Raw genomic sequence first — 23,137 nt, 5'->3', positions numbered from 1 at the left:
ACACTAAAAGCATGACACAGCTTGTCAAAATCTTCATTCACATGTGTGACCTTGGTTTGGTTTCAAGCACCAACAGAAAAATAAAGTATAGGGTTTTCAGAGGGTCTGGCAATTATAGCAACTACTGAGCTATTTTCAGATAAGAAGAGGACAGAATACATGCTTTTAACCTGGAAGTTTCCTGCTGGTGTGGTTCAGTCTTGGGAAGATAGGATTTGCACATAGAAAATGCTACATCATTTAATCCAGTCAGAAACTCTGAAAACTTGTTCACATTGGAGCCAATCAGTGAAATATTTCCGGCTTGAAATGAGTGCAAATGAAGGGAGTAGGATTATTCTTTTTTTTTTTCTGTTTGCTGAATATGCAGATTCATTTGGGTTACTGAAAGTTTGCAGGGTGTGTGTTTGTTTGTGTGTCTGGTACCTGTTCTGAAGCTGCTGGATGGAGATAGTACGTAACGCTGAGCAGAGCGTTTTAGCAAGTTCACCGGGGCAGCTTAGGCTTTCATTCGGGACCTGTGTTTGTTTGAGAGCTGTCTTGATAGGGCTGCTTTGTGAGTGGGACATTGTGCCAAATAATGGAATCAGAAGGAAATGAAGTGTGTGGTGGGTTTGTTTACCTTACGGGCGTTTTTATTCATGACCTTTCTCTGCTCCGTTTCCTCGCCTGTCTGTCTTTCTCTTCAGCCATGGACTTTGTGAGCCAGGAGCGAGGAGAGATGACCATGCTCTATGACCTGTTCTTCGCATTCCTGCAGACAGGCCGCTACCGCGAGGCCCGGAAGATCATCGAGGTAACATTGTGTCTTTATTGGAAGGTTTTATTTGTTTTCGTTAGACTGCACTCTGCACTCTGATCAGATCAGATCTCCAAAGAAAATTAGTTTCTTAGTCTTGGAGAATCTAGCTGATGAAAAATTGTTCTCTGGTGTGCGTGGCCGTCATAAGCCGCACAGGACATGTAGGATGGAATTGCCAACCCTCTTTTTGTTATTGTAAATCATCTGACCTGAATATTCAATGAATATTTATATCTTTGTCATCTAAAGTCCTGCTTTAAAATCTGTGTAGATTAGTGCGAAAAAGAGAGAGGCAAGGCGGGCAGATAAGAAGCGATTTTCACATAAATGGAGAAGGGGTTGGGAATGGACAACAAGATAGAGAGAGTGATGAGCAGATGAATAGAGGGATGAGCCTGACAACAGAGGAACAGAAACAAGGCCGATCAGAATGAGAACAAAACAGTGAAAAATATCTTAACTCCCTCGCCCTGACCTTGCTCTCTCGCTCCCTCTCTCGCGTGTCCTGGCGCGCACTGAAATGGGGATTTGTCCCTCTTGAGGATTTTCAAACCCTCTTAAATATTATCAGCGTGTTATTGTGGCTCACGCTAGATTGTATGACTGTTATCCTACTTATAATAGCGAGTCAGCTACGTGCTACATGTGTGAGATTGCTGATGCCTTGTAAATAGATGTACAGCTGACCTCGTCATGGAAAATATAGCTCAGATTTGAATCCTACTGAAATGTTGTAGCACAGTACATACAAAAATCCCCAGACTGCAACTGAAAAAAAATGCAGGAATATTGATTTAAAAGAAGTCCAGCAAGCCTATTTACATGCCTACTGAAAATTAAAGCATACAAGATGTAAGTGGACAATGGCTGCTTTTTAACCAGAGTGTATATTTACTACTTCCCACAAAGTATAACATCTACTGGCATTTTTATTAAATAAATAATTGTAATCTTTCCTTATCTGCTTTTCTGGACAAAGTTATCACTTTTCTTCAGATGTAGAATTTTTCTCATATTACTATAGTTGCTGTTGATTACATCGAAACTCCCTGAACTCCTCCATTTATTTCGGGAATTATTGCCATGACAGGACTCGACGTCCCTGGCCTCAGGAAGCTATTGATTATTTCTATCAGAGGTGGGAATTGAAGATCCACAGAACAGGGCCTCTGCCAGACACTTCCATTGCACCCTTTCTGTATGTTTGGGCACGCCAGGCCTATCCGGCCACCCGATCTAGCGCACCACCAGGTGGTGACCAGTTCACAGCTCAGCTTCTCTCTTCATCCCATTATCTAACATATGCCTCCATAGATTTGATAATACAATTACAAAAATCAACCTGCGGCCTAGGGTGTGCTGGTAGATATGTATCTGTGAACGCCTTAAAGCAGGGATTATACTTTTCACGAGTCTGTCAGAGTTCGCTCGGGTCCCAGTAATGTAAATTCCATTGCCAGATGGTTAGCGTGAGGGTCTATGGTGGACTTAAAAGAATATGTCAGGAATGACTGCTCGGAAACTGGGTCTCCAGTTGTCGGCATCCTGGTCTGCAACGGAGTATAATTTGGGATTTATGTTTAAATATGGTATTCATGGATGGAGTTTGCTGTGAATTGCTCAGTGGCCAATAACAAAACACCATTTGGGTTCATGCACCAAACTGGGAGGACATAAAAGTTAAATGTAAATGTTAAATCGGGAAGAACAGAACCGAAACTAGCGGTTAAAATGCTTCCTATAGCAGAAGACGGCTGCAGGGACTGGCTAATCCTCTCTGGGTTAGACACTACCAGCAACAGTGTTTCAAGTTATATAGGTGCTTCAAAACTGCATTCACAACTTGGGATAAAAAAAAAAAAAGTTCCCCAGTTTTACAGTTAACGGCTTTTCTTTGCTGTGTTTCAGAGTTTAATCAGGAGAAAACAAAAAAAAAGGCAGTTGATATATTTCAAAAGCCAGGATTCACTTAACCTTCACAGACTTTTAGAACAGTCTAAACACAAAGTTCACTTTTGAACTCCCCCGTATTATACTTGGATGGCGATAGATCCACCACTGAGGTGATAAACTACAATTGAATCATATCTTTGACTCAAATATGCATACACACAGATGCACAAATACTTTTTCCCCTGTGAGAGCGTCAAGTGGCAGTCCAGAGTGGTGTCTCTCTTTAGGCTGTGTTTGGTATAATTGGCAGCTGATTAATCACAGCTAATTAAATGTAATGATAGAGAAAGGTGGCCAATTTTGTGCTAAATGGTCATGGTTAGATAGGGGATTGTCAGGTGGCCAGGCCTATTATTGTGTGTGTTATGGTCAAGGTTAGGTAGTATTGCTAAAGAGTGGTAAGCCATTATGTGTTTTTGTGTTAGGGAGAGGGGTTTGCCTCTGCGTATGTGTATTTGTGTGTGTGGGGGGCTAAGTGGCCAGGTGATTAGTGGAATTAGGACATTAGGAATTGAGATGGAGAGGGTTTGTTAAGTGGAGGTGAGGGAAGGTCGACTCCAGCACTTTCTTTTTGTCTATGCACAGAAGTAGGTGGGAGAAACCTGTGAAGATGCTTTGGCAACTAAAGGCTACGCAAGACACCGAACAAGGTGGCAACAGGGACTCCAGTATAGTTTTATTTGAGCTGTTTGACATGTTTCCATGATCTCTGAGTGACCTTTTGTTTTTTGGGGGCGTGGGGGTTGTTTCGAACTTGAATTCTTTTCATGTAACCATGCGTGTGTGTAAACTATGTGCCTTCTTATTTCTGAGGATTTTGTTTTTGGGCCAGATTAGGGAGATTTGTCCTGATGGATTCAAAATCCCAAACATATTCGTGTGTGTGTGTGTGTGTGTGTGAGCAGTTGTGGTGCTTTGAGCCCTCAAGACTTTACCAAGTAAAAGGAATCAGAGGCAAAGAGATGGAGCACTTGCACCAGGCCTTAGTCTCTAAGAAGATTAGACAGACTGAGAGAGAGTGAGTGCAACACATTTTAATTTGTCCCTTTGGCTGGTTGGGTAAGAACATAATGCCTTTGCCTGGGACAGCTAGAGGGATGGAGAGGAGGAGCAGGAGAGATTTGGAGGAAGAGGGAGGGATTGAGAGAAGTGGGGATTGAAAGAGGAAAGCATGGCAGTCAGGGGAAGGGATGAAGCCGGTCTTTCCTTTTACTCTTCCCTCTCTCACAGTATGATGGGCTCCCATCAAAGAGGCCAGCAGGGATTGAGCGCTGTTGATCCTCATTCAGATTAACTTCCTGCCAGATCGGTCTGTGTCCTTTTTTTTCTTTCTTTTTTTTCCTTAGCCAGATTACCAGGAAGACAGGCAGAGTGAGGTTTCTCAATCCTAGTCTTATTCAGATTGTATCAAAGCCCCCAGGAGACAGATGAAATCCTGATCACTGTTATTCCATGATAATCATCTAGTCACTCCTCATATCAGACTAAATCATAGCTACATGAGCCTGCAGATCAATCTATGTCAGCCTTTATTGACAGCCCACACACTCTGTCTGTCTGCATCTCACTGGTGTCCTAAAAATCTGAGCAAATCTCCTGGCTGTAACTGCCGGGGCGTCAGATTCTCTGCATTTGAAATCATAATTTTATTGTTGAAGTTCCTTTTTTTTAAATGCCATTTTCAAGAGTGTAGTGGGAGATCTTTCTGTAGTATTTCCACAGTTCATATAGGGCAGTTCCAGTGTTGCATTGTGGAGTCCTAGATAATGGTCTCTACTACAAGGTAGAGTGTACTGTAAGTGGCTTCACTGGGTTTTTAAACTTATTCGTGGCAAACATTTGCTATACCTGCTCTCCACAATATACATTAGCTATGAGAGTTTTTTGTATCAATATTGCTCTAAAATGCACTCAACAATCCTCTTTGTTTGGGTTGCCTCTGAGTTTTCTGCCTTCATTTATTCCCAGACTCTGTTATTCTGAGATACAGTAGCATATTTTGTATGACTTCCTCTTCTTTGTGGAGCGGAACATATGTTTTTTATGAATCTGGCTGTATGTTTGGAGTGTAGAAGACATTTCAGATCAGTTAGATGCTTCTATCTTGTTACTGGATTAAGAACAAAAATCTGAAATCCATAAATCTTTGCACAGCACTGCAAATTTGTCAAATCTGAGTTTTGGATAACTGATTATTGAAAAAGTACTTTGCAAACTTCTAATGGACATATTCACTACACTGTGAAACTCAATGATTTCCTCAGATGTAGCTTTGCTAAATGTATGTGTCCGACTCCTGAACACATATTATATATCAGCTCTGTTTTCTTTGTATCAGTAAATTGCCCTTTAGCTTTTATGTATTGATAATCTGCCAAACTAATTATCAAACACATTATCTTTAGAAATAGAGTGACTGAAGATACATCATTGATGATCTTGTAAAACCACTGCACTTACACTTTCGCAAAGCCTCCGGCCAGCAGACACATTTAATTTTTAAAATCTGTTGTATATCAGCTTGTGATTAGTCTACACCAATAAATGCTAATATTTAAGGACTCTTTATACTGGGGTACGGGTGGATCAGTGTTATGTTAAGGATAATGCTTTAATGGTTTTGTATTATATTAATTTCCACCCTATGTTGTGCACAGTGAAGTAATGTTTTTTTTATTTGTCCTTTAGTTTCGAGAGATAAAAATTCCTTTAAGGGAGACCTGGTCAAGGGCAACAGAAATTGCAGCAAATATAAATAGAAGTAAAGAAACAAACACAATTGGCATGAAGTACAGACATTGTAGTAATAATAATAGTGACACTGATAAAATATAAGCCTGATGTTGGAAGATGTTATTAACCGGGATCAAGTAAAAAAATAAAAATAAAAAAAAAAAAAAAATTGAAGTATATCTTGTTGCTATGCAGCATCTGACCAGTTATTTGACATCTGAGACATGTGAGGAACAATTTACTGAAGCTGCTATTTATCAATGAATCAACTGATTTCTTTTGTCTGTTTTCTTTTATCTAGACCCCTGGGCTGAGGGCAAAGCCTGGACGCATGCAGTGGTATGCAGAGAAATGCATTTTAAATAACCAGGTAGGTAACACAAACACACACACAGGCCTAAAATTACCAAAGCCACACAAAGAAGAAGAAGAAAAGAATATAAATGCAGAAAAAAAAAAACAAAGTTAAAGTATATATTCTGTCTGTGTGTACAGATAGAGGCCTTGGAGCAGATGGTGGACATGACAGCCAAGCTGTTTGAGTGCGACAGAGATGAGATGTACAATTATCTCCTCCGGCTCTGCAGTAAGTCTTTTCCTTTCATTTGTCTGTGTGCTCTTTTATTTGGTTTCTCTGTTTGTGGGTGTTTGTGGGTTTGACCTACAAACTGCCCCCCCGCCCCCTCCCTGACCTCATCTTCAGTTGTGACTTTTCACCTCTGGGTGTGCCTCCTGAGCTCATTCCCAGACCTTGAGTGTGCAGCAGAATGGGATCAGTCAGAAGTCAGCAGAAGACATGGTGTGATTGCTGCACTGGAGAGCAGAACAGATAACGCTTGTGATTGGAGTGTTAAAGCTGATTGTCGACCCATTACCCTTCCCACACACACACACACACACACACACACACACACACGCACACACCACTAGCTGGTGTGTTTGATAAATTACAGCATAGTTGAGGGTCAGTCTGTTGATCAGATTAGTGCTTTGATTGCCTTCTCTCAGCATGGAGCGCTTTGTCAGAAATTGCTCTCTTGAGCATGCTGGGTAGTGAGCTGACTATACAGGCTCACAGGTCTGTGTGTCATGGCTTCCAATAACAAATCATAAACATTTTCTCATTCTCACTGCTTTGTTTCTGGTTGCTTTCAGAGGAGACCAACAATTGGCAGAAGGCAGAAGCCATGTGGACGAAGATGCAGGAGGAGAACGTCATTCCCAGGGAGAGGACTCAGCGTTTACTGGCAGACATCCTGAAGAGTAATGGCCAGGAGGTCCCTTTCGAGGTACCTGAGGTAAAGTCCCAGCTTACAATAAAATGAAAATCCCAATAATGCTCAGTTGGCAGGTCTGTTATTTGAAAGATGATTGCCATGAGCAGGGAAGGCAAACCTAAAAGCAAAGGCAAGAAGAAAGAGCTGTGAAGGTGCCTGATATTAAATATGGCATACAGCCCTGTAGCACCAATGGTAAGACTCAACATAGTGGGCCTGTTCATTAAGTCTTTAATCACGGCAGTCAATTTGATCAGTTGAAGTAATTACCTGTCAGGTAATATTTCCTTTTTTTGGAATTTTTATTGTCTAAAAAGCTATTTTTTTATGATGTGAGATTGTTGCTATTTTGAGATATTATATTAAGTCATTGTTTAATCAATAATTAACAAATCATTGAGGCGTTCCCCAAGGCTTTGTCCCAGGACCACTTATGGTTTGAATATAATGCTTCCTCTCAGCCAGATCATTCATAGCCTTAATATTGCCCATTCACTTTTGCTCATAACACAGTATTAAATCTCTCTCTGCTGTGCAACACCAGTAGCCTTGACAATCTATTGACCTTTCTAAATGACATCAAATCCTGGCTATCTCAGAACCTTCCAAAGTTCATTTGATAATAACTTTTATATATTACCTATTGGTCAGAAAGAATTCCACTTCTCTAGCCTACACTAAGTGTAGCTCACCTAAAATGTCAAGCATTGAGCTCATAGCCTGGCAGGGACTTTTGGATACTGAGCTCTGTTTTGATGTTCAAACAGGAGGAACAGTCTGATGATTGAGATCAGACAATTTCATTTAATCTTATAATTCTCTCTTTAAAATATTTTTTAATTCTAACACTTTTGTGACTGTTTAACAGGCGGTACTGTTGATTTTATTTTTCCTGTATTTCTTATTTTGTGCCTTCTTAGTGTTTTGTTTGTTTTATAGTAATCAATACTAAGGCTTGCTCAGCCCTCTTTGATGGTTTATACCTAAAATTGCATGGTAATAACACAATAATTACATTTAATATTCGGTACATTACTGGTCCTGTACTGATGTGGCAAAGTGCTTTAAAAGTTGCACTCCCTCATTGAAATCACAATGGTCTAATTACTGCTTTTTTAAAATTTAGATGACACTACATGTTTATTTTTTTTGTCTGAATAAAACTGTTGCTGACTGAATTGATTAACCAAAGAGCAGGTTGACCCCAGACTCTGATTGTAGGAGCAACCCCCCCACGCCCCCCAAACAACCTCTGAAAACTCTTATCAGCCGCTCTCCATGCAGCCCCCCTACTCTGCTATACTTTAAGCCCCTGTTCATTACATGCAGAGGAAACAGGATTGAAGCTCTGATCTGAAGTGTAGTCAATCAGACCGGTTGGCTGGTGAAAGGAATTACAGCTTGATCTGTCTCTAAATCTGTAATGCCAGACTAATTTAGCCAGACACTAAATGCTACCATATGGTTGTCGCTTGATGCTTGGCTCGATATGAGTGTTCAGCTGTAACGAAATTAAATGGAGAGAATTAAATTTTATTTCTTTACTAATTAAATACAATAATTAGTAAAGAGATGAAGTCTTAAAGCCTTAAATTCCTCTTGTTTGCTTCATTCCTTCACTATGCATTTTTCCTGAGCTTGGTGTGCGCGCCTGAAGCAGCCTGAAGCATGATGAGACAGAAAGTGATTGCCGTTGCCTGAAGCGATGAACTTCGTGACCCCAGGGGCTCTTGAGTTGACACCACCCGCTCCAGCACACGCATTCTCTAGCACGCACACTTTTCCTTTGCCCCTGGGGTGCCAAACCTAATTTGCCCCCAGCCGATACAGCTTAACCCCCTTCCCTTGCTGCTACATGGGTGACCGAGCATTATGGGACCTTGCCCTGCCTGTCAGGCATTATTGCACTGTCATATATGCACATAAACGCACCAGCTCTTTCCCAGGACACAGCTGAACATGTTTCAGACCTTAATACTTGGATGTAGCTGCATTTTGTGGACATCAGACTGAGTTTAAGCATTGTTTTACACGTGTGTATGTGTGTTGTTTTTCTAGACCTGGTACCAGCAAGCTGCCACCACACAGCAGGTCAAGTTCACAACAACCCCCACTGCAACTGAAAGTGTTAGTGATTACCAGGTCCGTCTGTTGGCCCTCTGTAAGAAGGGCAAGGCCAAAGGTAAGCAGCAGGAGGTCCTGCTATTGTTCTCCTGTAAGACTTAGAGGGGAGACATACTACATTTGCCATACTTAAAACATCAGAGGTGTATAAAATGACCAATTCCAGTCTCTTAAAACTAGAATTTGAGAATATAAGAAAATAGAAATTGTTTATCAGGCAATTTCCTACTTTCCCGACATTCATGGTGATAGCATTAATATCTTTTTTCAATGTTTTATATTCAAAGAGTTCGGCAATATTTCTGCAAAACCATGTGAAAGACTCATTGCCAGTTATTGCAAACGCTGGATTGCAGTTGTTTCTGCCATAGTTAGCAGAACCAGTTATTAGGTTAATGGGCGATTGGTTTTTCTCAAAGGGCTAGGTAGGCTTGGATACCTTTTTTCCCTCTTAATAAATGAAATCATCATTTAAAAACTACAGTTTGTATTTGCTCTGGTTATTTTTGACTGATCTTCGATTAAGAAATCTGCAAAAAAAAATCAGAAATCGGGAAGGGGTAAGTATTTTTTCATGGCAATGTATGTATTGCACCTGCAAAACAAATTATCTCCAAAAGCATCGAAATGTTTTTCTTTACTCAACCCCAGTTAACATCTTGATAAATTACAGTCTGTTACACTCTTACGTGGGATTCTCTTTCCTAAGAAAGTTTTTTCTCCCCAAAATTGAGCATCTAACTTTCTGACATGTGGCGTTTTTACCTGCCCACCTTTTCATTTTGCTTTCTGCTGATTCATGCTGTGTAGGCATGGCATTTTCCTCTTGACCCAGCATTTTTTTTTTAATTGTACTATTGGTGAAATCTACTGAGTGCCAAGCCTGCTGATTCATTGAGGGGGGAAAAGAATAAATGTCAAATTATACTTGAAATGAAGTAGTTCATATAGCAGTCTTGGGTGACTGTTCGAAACAGATGCTGTTAAAGGCGCAATAAAGTGCCTGCTGTCATAGGAATGGGTCAGGTTTAATAACTGTTCAAGTTTTAAGGCGGTCACAGACACTTTTGGACAATTTCAAGGTATCCAAACATCACACACCTCGCCAGGTGGTTGATTTTTGAAAGATACATGTCAGAATTTATTTGTCATACTGCCTTCACCACAGTTGAAGAACATCACCTTAAATTATTATTACCTTTTAAACAATGTTTGTATGTAATTACAAATATATAATTTTTCCAACTACTTTAGATACCGCAAATACATGTTTTCCTATAAATATTGAGGAGAAATGGTAACATCATGTTTTACTATTGTGTGTTCAGATTAGGCTGTTCCAATCCATTAATACAAGGATAATCTTAAATTCTATTTTTCAGTTATCTCAGCCAATCTCATGACTCACTTTTCCCCTCTCCCTTTTTTCTTGCTTTCTTCCTGCAGAAGCATTTGGGATGCTAAAGGAAGCTGACAAAAAAGGTGTGGCACTAGGCCCCTCCCCCTACGACCACCTGATTCGTGCTCTGTTGGCCGAGGGATCTATGGATGAAGCCATGGCAGTCAAGGACATGTAGGTGTATTAATATCTTGATTTGTGCCAAAATCATCTGGAAAAAAGCATTAAAATATTACTGCTTATAGTCTCAGTTTATTGTCTTGTACGTATCCCTGGTTGCTAAAAAGACTTCAGGTTGTGCAGAAGTCTATGTGGACTTGTAAACGCTGCTGTGTTTAGGGGCTTAATGTCTAGTATGAAAATCATACAGTCATGCGCACAATGCAAAAAAACCCTTTTCATTTATAGGTGTAATGCAAGTGTTGGTAATCTCACACAATGCCTGGATTGCAGATTTTAAAGTCGCATCTGGAAGAATGTCACTGGTGAATTCATCTTCATCCAGCTCACAGTCAGCTTTGAAGTGAATTTGTATGATGGATTATCAGTTTTATAATGGATCACACCCTAAAACATGCAGTAGGAGGGTTTTCTAATGCTGTCAGGATTAGCACTTTGGCGTGACATAATGCAGTTCTCTCCATACATCTGCTTTGATTTACAAGGAGTGGGTTTTAGCTTTTGTTTTAGAAGGGCAATCAGATTTTTTCCCAATATCTAAGTATGATAACCAACTAATTGTGTTTAGTTTTTCCTTGAAAATCAACAGCAGCAAAACAAAAAGGATTCCTTTCCATAGTTGTTCATATTTTAGAAGAGTTAACCTAAGTGAAATATCCAGCCCCTAAAGCAGACAGAAAGCACAGCAGTTTGTATTAAACTTACAATTCAACATGTAGTTTAATGCTCTGCTACTTTTCCTGTCACTCCTCAGCTGGTGGTAGCAGGTCGCCTCAGGCTAAATCTGCAGCTCCTCAGTAGACATGAGGATTACGAACTGATTGTGTGCTAACACATTCAGTTCTGCTGGATATGGACAATGGTTCTTACTAAGCCCTGAGAGACACACACACACATGCTTGGATATATAGATTAATTTTGGTTCTCTGGAAAGCGGGTGACTTTGTGCAGGGACATCGGTCTTCTTCCAATTAGTAATGTATCATGTGTTGTTGTTTCGTTCGTGGGCCATATCAGGGCTTAGGCCTGGAGACGAATGGATGGACAGACAGAGGTATTAAAGATGCGAGCTTAGCACAGGGCTGATCTTCTTCTCTGTTTTGTCTTTTATAGGTAATCTCCAACTTTCCCTTTTTTCTGTCTCCTTTTGTCCCTTTCTTTATATCACTTTCTTTCTGCAGAGGAGAAACACAGAAGCAAAGAGTTACGATAATAACATAATGACACACACTGACTGAAGAGCTGCAGTTACTAATTTGTGCTGAAAGAAAAAACATGTAAAAACATCTATTACACTATCAGTCTCTTCCCTGTTTCCAGCTCCCTACATGGTTCACTCTCTTATATTATGAGAAATAATCATATCAATTTTAGAGCCGTGTTTCAACAAGCACAAGGCAATACAAGCGATAACCCATCTCCAGTCTCTGTTTGAATTGGTTTATGGCATCCCTGCCTGGATAAAAGCTTAGTTTATCTGCGCTCTTAATGAGAAGTGAAATGAGCTGAGAGGAAAGTCGGGGAGAAATGGAAATGGAAAGGAAAGGATGGAGATAAAAGGGGCTAAATGGGAAAAGAGGAGTGAACAAGGGGAGGAGGGCTAGATTTAATCACGTACGGGGATAATGAAGACGCTATAGGCATTAATTCTCAGTGCGTGTGGGTGTGTTTGTTTTTGGGTAATCTGTACAGAATTGAGCAGCGGGGTACTTATGGTGAGATTAAGGGATTGGGAGAGAGTGATGATGAGAGAGAAGAAGAAGTGGGTGACGCACAATATCCCTAGAAGGAGAAGGTGAGAGTGTGTGTTGGGAGACAGCTTCTGGAGATTTTCTTCCACCTGATAAGAATAATTCTGACCCCGCTGCTCAGTCTCCGCAGCAATCTGTCGCCGACCCTGTTACTCCTCCAATCTCCGGCGTGACCCTGTCACAGCGGCCGCCGGATGCTGCCCGGCCTGGTGTCGCCACAGTGATAAAGATTGCCAGCCTGATGCTCAATTGAGCGGGCAGATTAATCTGGTTGCAGGGGTATAATAATAAAAAGGGGGGAAAAAGGCAGGAGGCAAGCTTGATTGAGGTTTTAGTGGCAAAGAAATGAAAAAGAGGAGGGCTGGAAAGGACAGCAAGTTAGATGGACATGCGGAGTGAAAGGAGGAGGATTTGATGAGAGGGAGCAGCTCCCAGAGGAAGGAACATCACGTATACGACAACATCAATCAACCGCTTGATGTCTGCATTATTTTCAGGTCACAGAGAAGCTCAGACTTGTTTTCAATCAGATTTGTTCCTATTGTCTTGTCTGTCATATATCTTTCAGCTCATGCGTTTATCCCCTCTCTCTCTCTGGAGTCTAACGCTTTTCAAAATGCGATGCCTGATAATGGCGGAGAAGACACCGTCGCACGGCAATCGCACATTATAAAGATGTGTTTTTAGAGATACAGTATCGGCTTTAAAGTTGGAAATAATGGACTTGCCCATAGCATCGTTCAGATATGGAACAAATCTGTCATGTATATTATGTATTTCTGATATCAAGAAATGGAAATATTAATAGAGGCATTATGAGAGTCAAATATTTTTAAAAATAAACCCAAACAGAAACACTGTGGCCATGATTTGTACATTTATCTTATTTTTACATAATTTACTCAACTACATATGTGACAAATTGAATTTTAGCAAAAAAGGTATAAATAAAATGTTAGTAGAACATTTTTCTTACAATGGGCTCAGAGGCAGCTTTGTCTGAAATGGATAGTTGTTTCTGGTTTTGTTTATTACTTTCCAACTTTGTGCAAGAACAACATGAAATCTTAATTCTCTTCTTCATTGTCGTCGTCTTTTAGCGGTGGTTAAGCGTAACCACAGCAGATAACCTGCCTGCTGCCTAGTCCAAGCATCCCCTTCTGTCACACCAACCCCTCTGCATCTCCTCCTTCACTACATCCACGAATCTTCTCTGTGGTCCTCTTCTTTTCTTCCCATCTCAGTCTTGTTTCTCAAACTTTGTCTCCAAACTGCTCAACCTGAGCTGTCCCTCTGATATACTAATTTCTAATCCCATCCTTTCTGGTCACTCGCATTGAAAATACGAGCATCTTCAACCCTGCCACTTTCAGCTTGGCCTCACCAAGCCATACATAACAGCAGGTCGCGCTATCATCTGTAAACTCTTCCTTTCACTCTCCAAAACTCTCGTATTTATCCATCTTGTGTAACTAATATAAAATTGGAAATTATTTTAGCATTTAGTAGCTCACAATTGATGTGAGACAAACAAACATCATCAATCCCTTTGGCTGATGTATTGGTGCACTCCTAGCGTATTCTCTAGTTTGTTTTTTTTCTTGTGTATTACTGTAGTATTCCACAGATAACCAAGGAATTATTTGTCTCCCTTAGTGCTGAAACTCGGGTGCCAGGTTTCAAGCTGACTGATATTGCCAGCAGTTTACTCATCATCACACAAAGCAAGAAAGGCCAGGTCAAAGGTAAGAAATGGACATGCATGCTTAACACTAACATACACATTGTTTTTTGTACACACAGTCACTTGTTGCGCTCCTCCACAGAGGCTCTTGAGAGACTGAAGTCTATGCTTCAGTTGGACCATGTGCCCTCGCATCTTGCCATCACCAGGCTGGTTCAGGCTCTGGGTAGTCACGGCAACGTGGAGGGGATCCAGGATGTGGAATCACTAATAAAGAGCCTTGGTACAAGCCCCAACTTGTCCAGCATGGTGTTTGTCAACAACACTGCCCTGGCACACATCAAAAAGTAAGTTTATATGTGGAGATTTGTCAGTGGACCTGTTAGGTTCACAGCATGTACAGCTTTTCAGACATTCCCCAATATCTGTTCATCCATCACCACCAACGTGTAGTGAAATGTATGGACATTTAGCAGGAAAAAGATGACTGAAGATAGGTTGCATGAGCAAAATGTTTCAACGCAGTCGAGTGAGTCTTTTATGCCATTTCATAAGCACTGTTGGATATAAACAGTTTAATGCACTACCCCACAGGAGAGTGTGGCAAGATCCAGGCTGACACACTGTTAAAGTAAAAGCTTACAGGGCTGCCAGGGCGTTAAGTACAAATGGGAAACACGGGCATAATAGGATTATTCATGGGTTCCTTTTAATGTCATGAAAAGAGCCGTCCTCCGTTCCTCCTTTGTCTCTTCTCAAACTGCAGAGCAAAATAATAAAATGCATTGTGCATCAAAGTTTCATTGTGCCACTTGTGCATTAGAGCTGTGCGCCAGCTCGAACAGAGGCATCCCCGCGCCATCTCAGAGGGACAGCGAGAAGTGAAGAACAGCAAGGCAGTCTCACGCCTGATTGGCCATCGTAGCGCGGATCTGTCAGCTTGAACTCTGACCTCTGGGAGCTGCGCTCTGAGCCTCCCTGACACATGCTTCCCCTTTGTATCTGAGTCAAGCTGACTGGTTAAGAGCAGCGGCGGAAAACCAAGCGGTCCCGGAAAGCGGGGCACCACATTTAGAGGGGCCCTTTGCTGAATTATTCAGACGGTCCCAGTCGCAACAATCAGCGTAGATATGTTCCCCCACCTCCAGACACTCACACTTATATATATATACACACACACACACCCTGGAAGTTAAATATTCATCACGACTGGTGATGGCAGGGGGTGAGCAGGGAGCATAAAGTGTTAGTAGTGTAGCTGGGTTGCCAGTTTGAGTTGTTTTAGGTTTGTAACGCTGTGGTATGCAGGCTTTGTGTGGTTGTGGCAACCTCAGCAGAAAAACATTTCACAGAATAGGCGGGAGAAGGAGTGTGCACTCAGAGGGAGGCTGTAAGGGACAAAAAGTGAAACTAATATAATTTTAATATTACGTTTTAGATATATTTAAAGTCCAAAAATGGCATTTTGGAGTTTTTGTTTGTTTTGGTTTTGTTGTCGTTTTATCGGCCACTTTATCCCATTCTTGGTCTCTTTAAAAACAGCTGTATTGGAGGTTTATGCATGTTGCAGTTTACGCATAATAAGTTCAGAATTCAGAATGAAACCTGATCTTTTTTGAGGACAAAATCAGGTGTGGAGGTTTGGTGGTGGTTGGGTGTGTAACAAGTCCAACTTTTAAACAAGGAACCTGCTTTCCCTCTAATGAACTTGGACAACTTAAATCACATTGTGAGGTTTAAAGTGTTGCATTACGTTCGAGTTTTACGCGAATTTCCAACTCCATATTTTTAGTCTTAAGCTCATCACAATAATAAACCATATATCCGCTCTCACTGGCGACTTATAAATGCAAGACTAGAGCACTAGCAAGCCTGAAAGTCCCACACCATTACACCACCAGCAGAAGCCTGAACTGCTGATACAAGGCGGGATGGATCCATCCTTTCCATGTTGTTTAAGCCAAACTTTGACCCTGTCATCAACTTTTTGTTTTGTTTGTTTTTTAGTTTAGTTTTTTTTTTTTTTCCAGTCTTCACGTTGTCCAGTTTCAATAAACCAGAATGAACTTAGCAGGTCATCTCATCCATGCCTATATGCCTTAATGCATTGTGTTAATGCCATGCCATAGGACGATTACATATTAGCATTAATGAACGTTTATAAAGATATACCTTCTAAAATGGCAGGTGAGTGAATATAACAGAAAATTTGTATCCGTCTCCCTCTGCAGTGATGATGTGTCGTCTGCAGTAGAGTTGCTGGAGGGAATCTACACCAGTCCAGACAGCACAAACCCCAGCATGTCCTTCGTCTTTAGAAAGGTTCTGGAAGCTGGGAATGACCATGCCATGGACAAGTGTAAGACATAAGCAGAAATATAAGGCCACAATCAAAGTAACTGATTTAAACTGAGTGTTGCTCAATAATCCTTTACCAACACAACATGTCGTTCTGTAGTGAGCGCTATGGCCGAGCGGCTAGCCAACCACTTTGCCTGCTACAGACCAGCTTCAGACCTCTTCCTCCAGCTGCTGGATATGGACAAAGTGGAGGACGCCAAATTCATGCTGGCTGTAAGTGTGTGTGTGTGTGTGTGTGTGTCTGTGTCTGTGTGTCTGTGTGTGTATGAGAATAATAGCTCATAGGCTAAAAGCCAAGACATTTTGGTTTGAAGTGTCAGAAGTATACTTTTAGCCAAGTGTTGTCCAAAGGTATGTTAGATTCAGATTATTTATCTCCTCTGGCTTGGTTGTAGCCTTCAGTGGCTGAGATGAGCTAGAATACTCATAATTAATATTAGAGGGAAATTAGCTACCTTTCATACATGGATACATTACTCTTCTCACGTTACTTCATCACAATTTAATCACGGCGTGAAGGAGTCTGTGTGCTTCTCACTGTGCTTCTCACTGTGCCCGCTCTCAATAACCTCGATTTGAAGATAAGAGTGACTTGAATGATGCTGAATGTCTTACAAGAGGAACACAGTGGGTTGTCCTGAGTAAATTCAAGTGTGTGACTATTACAAAAAAATGTGCAAAAATAGAAATGAAAGAATCTGCTGTGAAAATGAAAACTTAACTGTTTCTTATGGCCAAGTTAAGGTACTATTTAAGCCCTGCTGAGTTTTGTTCATTCAGCTTGGAATTGGAGCAAAATGCACATACTAAGTGATGTTCTTCAATTTTTTTTTTATTTTTGTGACCACTTTAGATAAATTTTAAATCATATGGGGTGTTTCTGTCCCAGTGAGCGCTTCTCCATTTGACTGCTCTGTGCTTTTACATTTTAAATTATGATATCAAAGTAATTAAAATCTGCCAAAAGAGGGGAGAAAATATCAACAAGGGACCTTGTAGTGAATTTAGTCCATCACAACTCCCAGTTGCTTTCATCCAGTTGTCAGACCCCAGTGTTGTTGGAGAGGTTCTCCTGCCACATTCGTTCACTTATTTATCCAACCTTGCGTTGATGTCAGGAAAAGCTTGTCCGCTTTCCACCACTGAGTCTTGTGGTCTGAAATTTGCCTCCTACTCTTTCACTTATTCAACAGTTCGTATATTACAGCTCAATGACTTTGCATTGAGCCTGGGGATATAAATATGTAGCAGCTAGATGGGTGAGAGACAGGAGATGGATGGAGAGCATGGTGCAAAATAAGAGAGACAGAAATGAAGAATCGAAGGCCTGCAATGTACAAAATAAGTTCAGTGCATCTCTTGGGACAATAATGGTCCCTTATTCGCAATGGGACACCACACCAGGTAGCTCTGCATGGAAGGACCTGGGAGGCTGTGTCTCCTCCTTGGTTTGATCGAGGGATCTTGCGAATCCTTAAAAAAAACCCTAAATTTAAAAAAAAAACTGTAGCATTAACACAAAATTAAATCAATGGGACACTGGTTTCACCTTTACACTGCTTCCCTGTTAAGTAAAACATCAAATCAAGAGACAAATAAAGTCTAAAATAGGCCTTCTCTGAAACATTTTGTCTGCACAGCAGCATAAGTTGCTACCAAATGTTGACAATTAATATGGCTTTTAAAGAAGTCACTAGTCTGTGTGCACTGATGAATCCCCACACAAATGCAGATGACTCAAATCACCTTTATCTATATAGCGCCTTTAAAAACAACAGGATTTGAACCAAAGTGCTTTTCAGCTGATGGATTAACAATGCAAGTATTCAAAAATACACAGAACAGGGATCACAGGTTAAAAACAAGTCTAATACAAACCCAGAAAACACGATAAACACATGTATATGCTAAGAAATGGATCAGTAAAAGGAGAAATTTGTAAACAAACAAACAATATTAAAGACAAACACATAAAGTCAGTTGGAAAAAGTAATAAAGTTTAAATCACATAAATGGCACAGGATGGCTTAAAAAATAAGAGTGCAATTGAACAGTGACATCCTCAGACTGATATAAGAAAGCAATGCATTAAATGGTAACATTCTTGCTTTTACCACATATTTTCCTTACTGTATTTTTCATGTTGCAGTGGACCTGACGATAATAGGGGGGGAATCTCAGAAAATAGGTTGGATAAGACGCTATTGCAGAGCCTTAGAAAGTAATCTCACCTTTAATTTTTGAAGTAAGAGTCAGGCACTAAGGGGAACGTGGTTAGGAAAAATATCAAAGTACCATCAAAATAATCCTCATTTGTACCCCCTGAATAAAATGATTAAACATCAGCTTCACTTTAACCATCCAGAAGAATTAAAAGATGCATCAGAACTGCAAGGCGCTTACTAGGGTGGATCAAATATTGCACATATATGAACTTCAAACAAATTTTAAGACTGAAAACTGCAAATTTAAAGTCACTTTAAACTTTAAAGTCAACACTGATAATGATAGTGTCCCTTTTTGAAGTCTGGTGGGGGTGAATGATTGCTTGTATAGCTTATTTGATCTCAAGATTATAGTTTTGCTGTAAACTCGGAAAAACCGTAAGGTGCTGTGGTAAATATCTGTGAGATGTTACTTTAAATACGATAAACCTACCAAAATTACAAGAATATCTCATGGTAACATGTGCCGTCCTGTTGTTAAAGTTTGAGTTTAGTCTCACATGTGACCGAGGTTGAGCTACATGCTGTGGTTTGTCCCTCTCGTTTTCCTGACTCTCCCCTCCAAGCTGCTCTTCCAGGGTCACTGCAGGGTAGCTTCCCAACTCCTCCATCCCATAAGTGAAGCAGGACCACAACTCTGAAAAGCTTTTATGCAGGCAAGCACACTATAATGATGACAAGTATATCAGGAGAGATGGAGGTGAGGTCGATGGGGAGCGAGAGGGATGAAGTCATTAAGGAGCGAGAAAGAAGCTGTGAGGTGTGTGCGTTACAGTCTCGTCTATAACTGCGCTGGGAGAGGTCACTGAGGAAAAAGAGGAAGAATTCCCCAGGTATCCAGAGCTTTTAGGCAGTGTGTGTGAGCAGCAAAGGAGAAGGTAGGTCTGTTCAGCTGCGGCTTTACCACTGGGACTGTTTGGAGTGGCAAGGGAGGGCAAAAAATACAGGAGAGCGAATGAGAGCATGGAGCAAAGTTGCTTCAAAAAGTGAAGTAGCATAGTGGTAGTCTAATTGCCTGATTGTACTAAAGCTATTCTGCACTTAGTGACTCCAGAAGAAGGCAGGCTGCTCCGTGTCTGTGTGTGAAGCTGCGTGTTAATAGCCTTGCAGGCCATCCGCTTTTAATTCTGCGCGGAGCAGAGGAGGGAAACGTGTCAGTTTACGACTGGCTAGTAATCGGACCTCAACGCAGCTCAGCCAAGAGACTCACTCAGTCACAGAAAGGCAATGTCCTTCACAAACCCACAGAGTATATCATATGTATGTTTGCGTGTTTTCACAATAAGCAGTCGTTAACTGGCCAGTGACAGAAACATGTCAGTTACTGGGGGGGGGGGGGGTGTATGCTGTTTTTCAGTGTAATAGGAAGTCAAAATCTGACACCCAGTTTACCAATTTCTCTGACAGTTCTTTAAAAAGAGCAACTTTAAGTGTGTCCCCCATAAAGGTGACCTCCCCGTACCATTAATGACGAGTTTTAACACGCTATAGATAAATAAAGATGCGATTTGACAAACATTAGAATCGTTTCTCAATGTATTTATGTGTTTTAAATAGAAATGGAAGAACCATACACAGCCACAACAGCCTTGGTCGCACTCTTCAACCAGTATTTGTCACAAGTCAGCCAATGTGGTTATGTTCAGTACTCTTTCATGAGCAGGCTTTCCAATGGTATAAGATTTAACGTCACAAAGCTTTGGTTGATTATTTCTATGTTGTAACAAACACAAATTGTCTGACTTCTTCAACCGCTAGGGTTACTCCTAAAAGATAAAGAGTTAAGACGCCTGTTTGTGGCGAATTATTTGCTGGAATCTGCCTGAAACTTTTTCACTTCTGTTTTGAGTTCCTGTCATCAGCTCATCAGTGTAAATCGCTCCAGTCCAAGCTGCACAGGAAGCAGTCACGCTATGACCGTACTGATGTTTCCACTGAGTAACAGACATGGCCTTTAGTTGGACTTAGCAATAATTATGCTTTTTGTGAAGCTCTGTACCTATTAAGGTCATAAAGAAATGAGTAGTTATTAGATTCATAATTATCCTTTAACTTGAGTGTAACCCTGAGTGTGCGAATGTTTATACGAATGCTTGGGTGTGCTGGAGTGTGCGTGTGTGTGTTTATATACTGTACCTATTTAAAAAGAAGACTGAAGTGTCTTCTTGACTTCAGAAAGAGTCGAGAGGATCAGCTGTCGACTATCACACTTAAGCTCTTATTTCTTTCTCTCTCTCTCTTTTTTTGTCTCTTTTGTCCTAATGCAGCGTTGCAATGCTTTGGCTGAACAGAAGGAAGTGCTGCTGTCCTTTGTAACCCAAAAGGCTCAGACACCTGGGCAGGTAAGAAATTCTATCATTCGTGAACACATTATTTGTGACCAAGTGGGTTTCCTTAATTATGGACTAATCAAAATGCAACCTCTATGATATTTAACTACACTTCTCCTTTCAAGTGACTGCTGTAATCCTGATGTCTCAGATCTCTAAATCTAGTCCCTATTTTTGACCCTATTAATGTTTTCATTTGGCCACAATCCCCTTCAAGTAGGCCTCTCTGTGCACCTCTGGACCTTTCACATATCTTGATATGTGTGGATTTTCCCCTGGAAGTCCAGTTCTCACCACTTAATAATCCCAAATGTCAATTTCTGAAGGCACTGGGATGTACTAGATTGCCTGAGCATCCCCTGAGTTGTGCCTGTGTACTCACCTTGGTGAAGTTGAGTACACAGAAATGCATCTACATTGATTTTTGTCTTTCTGAATGAAGTCTGAAATGTCAGAGAGGCAAAATAATCCTTAATATGACTTAGTTCAAATAGCCACACGTGGAATTAGGAACCTGAGCATCTGCAGTCTGTTCCATGTTTAAAAAGCACACTCACCTTTGAACAGCATTATTATTTTTACCCATTTTGTTGGAGCATATTTTAATTTCTATTTTGTTATCGGGATATGAATCACAGTTCAACTCCTTACATGCGCGTCCTTGCATGTGTAATGTGTTTGTGTTTAGGTGGGTAAGCTCAAGAACCTGTTCAGCTTGATTCCAGACTTTGCGGAGAAGGAACTGCTGTACCCATACCTGATGAAATGTCACGGTAAGATGCATAAACAGGCACTCGTTCTTACAGAAGAGCTGAACGGGTCTGGTAGTGCAGCATGCGGTTCACTGGACTGTAGCTAAGTCAACATTAACAGACCCATTAACAATGCATCAGGTCAAGCTCAGGGTGTGTGTGTAGGAAAGCGTTCAGGGGTTAGAACACATGTCCTCTAATGAGTTAGCTGTCCTGGCTAGCCTAGCGTGCTAATCTCAACACGTTCCACCACTCAGCTTTTTCCCCCCTCTCTCCACCTTTTTGCTCCTGTCTACATTTTCTTGTCCTCAGTTTTTTTTCTTTTTTATCCTCCTCTCTTTGCTTTCACTTCACCTTCTCACCCACCAGTCCCCCCTTCTTCCGTACCTTGTCACACCAGAGATGAGAAGACATGACTATTTAATTAGCATTAGCTCGCTGGTCGGTCAAGGCAGCCATAGGGGAAGCAATTAGTGATGCTCTGCTCGCCTCCGTTCTTTGTCCCATCTGTGTACTTTTTCTTTTTTCTCTTTGAGGGCTTTTCTTTTTTCCTTTCACTCTCATTTCTTTCACCTTTGTGACCTTCCCTCTTGGCTGCACACAACCACAGATATGTGTGTGCAGTTGTTTCAGGTTTGTCTCCCTAAAAATGAAAGTTACTGACCCTTTAATATTTTTTTTCTTGTTATCATTTTTAATGTCTATAAAGCCTTATTTTGCTGTTTTTAATTGAGAATATATTTTCCACGGTGCCAGTGACTCCTCGCCTATTTCTTCCCCTCTGTTCTCTTTTTCCACCTCCTCCATTGAACCAACAAACACAAGTAATAAAAAGAAAGTGTCACACTGCCAAGAAAAAAATGGAAATGCACAGATAGTCAAATGTGCAGCTGCATTTAAAAATCACATTTCTTGGCACCAATAAATTGCCGGGAAAATAACATGATTATCCCACCACACTGTCAGTTTTCTCTAAATATCCAAATTCAAATAAGACATGTTTCTTGTCTCATTTGTTGACTTTCTCCCTCCCACCCCCCACTTTCATCTGGCAGTTCTGGATAAGGACTTACCAGCAGCCAAGGCTTTGCATGAGCAGATGCAGAAGGAGGGGATAGTTGTAGACGAGCTGTCACTCAAACGTCTGGCTGTGCTTTACCGCGAAGCAGGAGAGACGGTGCCCTTCCCCGAGCCCCCCGTAAGTCTCCCTCTCTCTCTCACACACACACACACACACACAGGAGATGCTTTGAGCAAACACTCGGATGTGTTTGTGTTTTAACATTTTAGAGGTTTGATTAAATAAAATGAACCATAGATATGAAGGGCAGAAAAACTGCAGGAGAAAAGTTGCTCTTCATTCATTCAGAAAATTCAGTTGTGAAGCTTTTGTGTACTCCACACTGTTGTACATTTCAAACTCTGGTGTAAAGGAAAAAGTTTTTTGTTTTTTTTTTTAAAGCAAGAAATATTAGTTGGACAATTGATTTTTGGGTTAGAGGTGAATTTTGAATGATGTGTACAAAATACTGAGTTTGCATCAGACCTCCACAAATGACAATCTGG

At 40.9% G+C, this 23,137-nt stretch overlaps 1 protein-coding gene across 1 annotated transcript in view; it reads left to right on the top strand.

Moving 5' to 3' along the window:
* lrpprc (leucine-rich pentatricopeptide repeat containing) overlaps nt 1-23,137 on the top strand; it is a 58,086-nt gene that overhangs the window by 32,901 nt on the left and 2,048 nt on the right. The window contains exons 25-37 of the mRNA XM_084947914.1: nt 690-796; nt 5,790-5,858; nt 5,984-6,074; nt 6,644-6,786; nt 8,824-8,947; nt 10,336-10,462; nt 13,876-13,964; nt 14,046-14,250; nt 16,135-16,262; nt 16,362-16,477; nt 20,757-20,831; nt 21,508-21,592; nt 22,627-22,769. Coding sequence (XP_084804040.1) covers nt 690-796; nt 5,790-5,858; nt 5,984-6,074; nt 6,644-6,786; nt 8,824-8,947; nt 10,336-10,462; nt 13,876-13,964; nt 14,046-14,250; nt 16,135-16,262; nt 16,362-16,477; nt 20,757-20,831; nt 21,508-21,592; nt 22,627-22,769 — 1,502 coding nt within the window. The remainder of the gene's footprint in view (nt 1-689; nt 797-5,789; nt 5,859-5,983; nt 6,075-6,643; nt 6,787-8,823; nt 8,948-10,335; nt 10,463-13,875; nt 13,965-14,045; nt 14,251-16,134; nt 16,263-16,361; nt 16,478-20,756; nt 20,832-21,507; nt 21,593-22,626; nt 22,770-23,137) is intronic.

This window comes from Perissodus microlepis, chromosome 13 (genome assembly GCF_051167445.1).
Source record: "Perissodus microlepis isolate ML-2025 ecotype Zambia chromosome 13, ASM5116744v1, whole genome shotgun sequence".
NCBI classification, from domain to species: domain Eukaryota; kingdom Metazoa; phylum Chordata; class Actinopteri; order Cichliformes; family Cichlidae; genus Perissodus; species Perissodus microlepis.
This window is presented reverse-complemented; position numbering and strand designations above follow the sequence as displayed.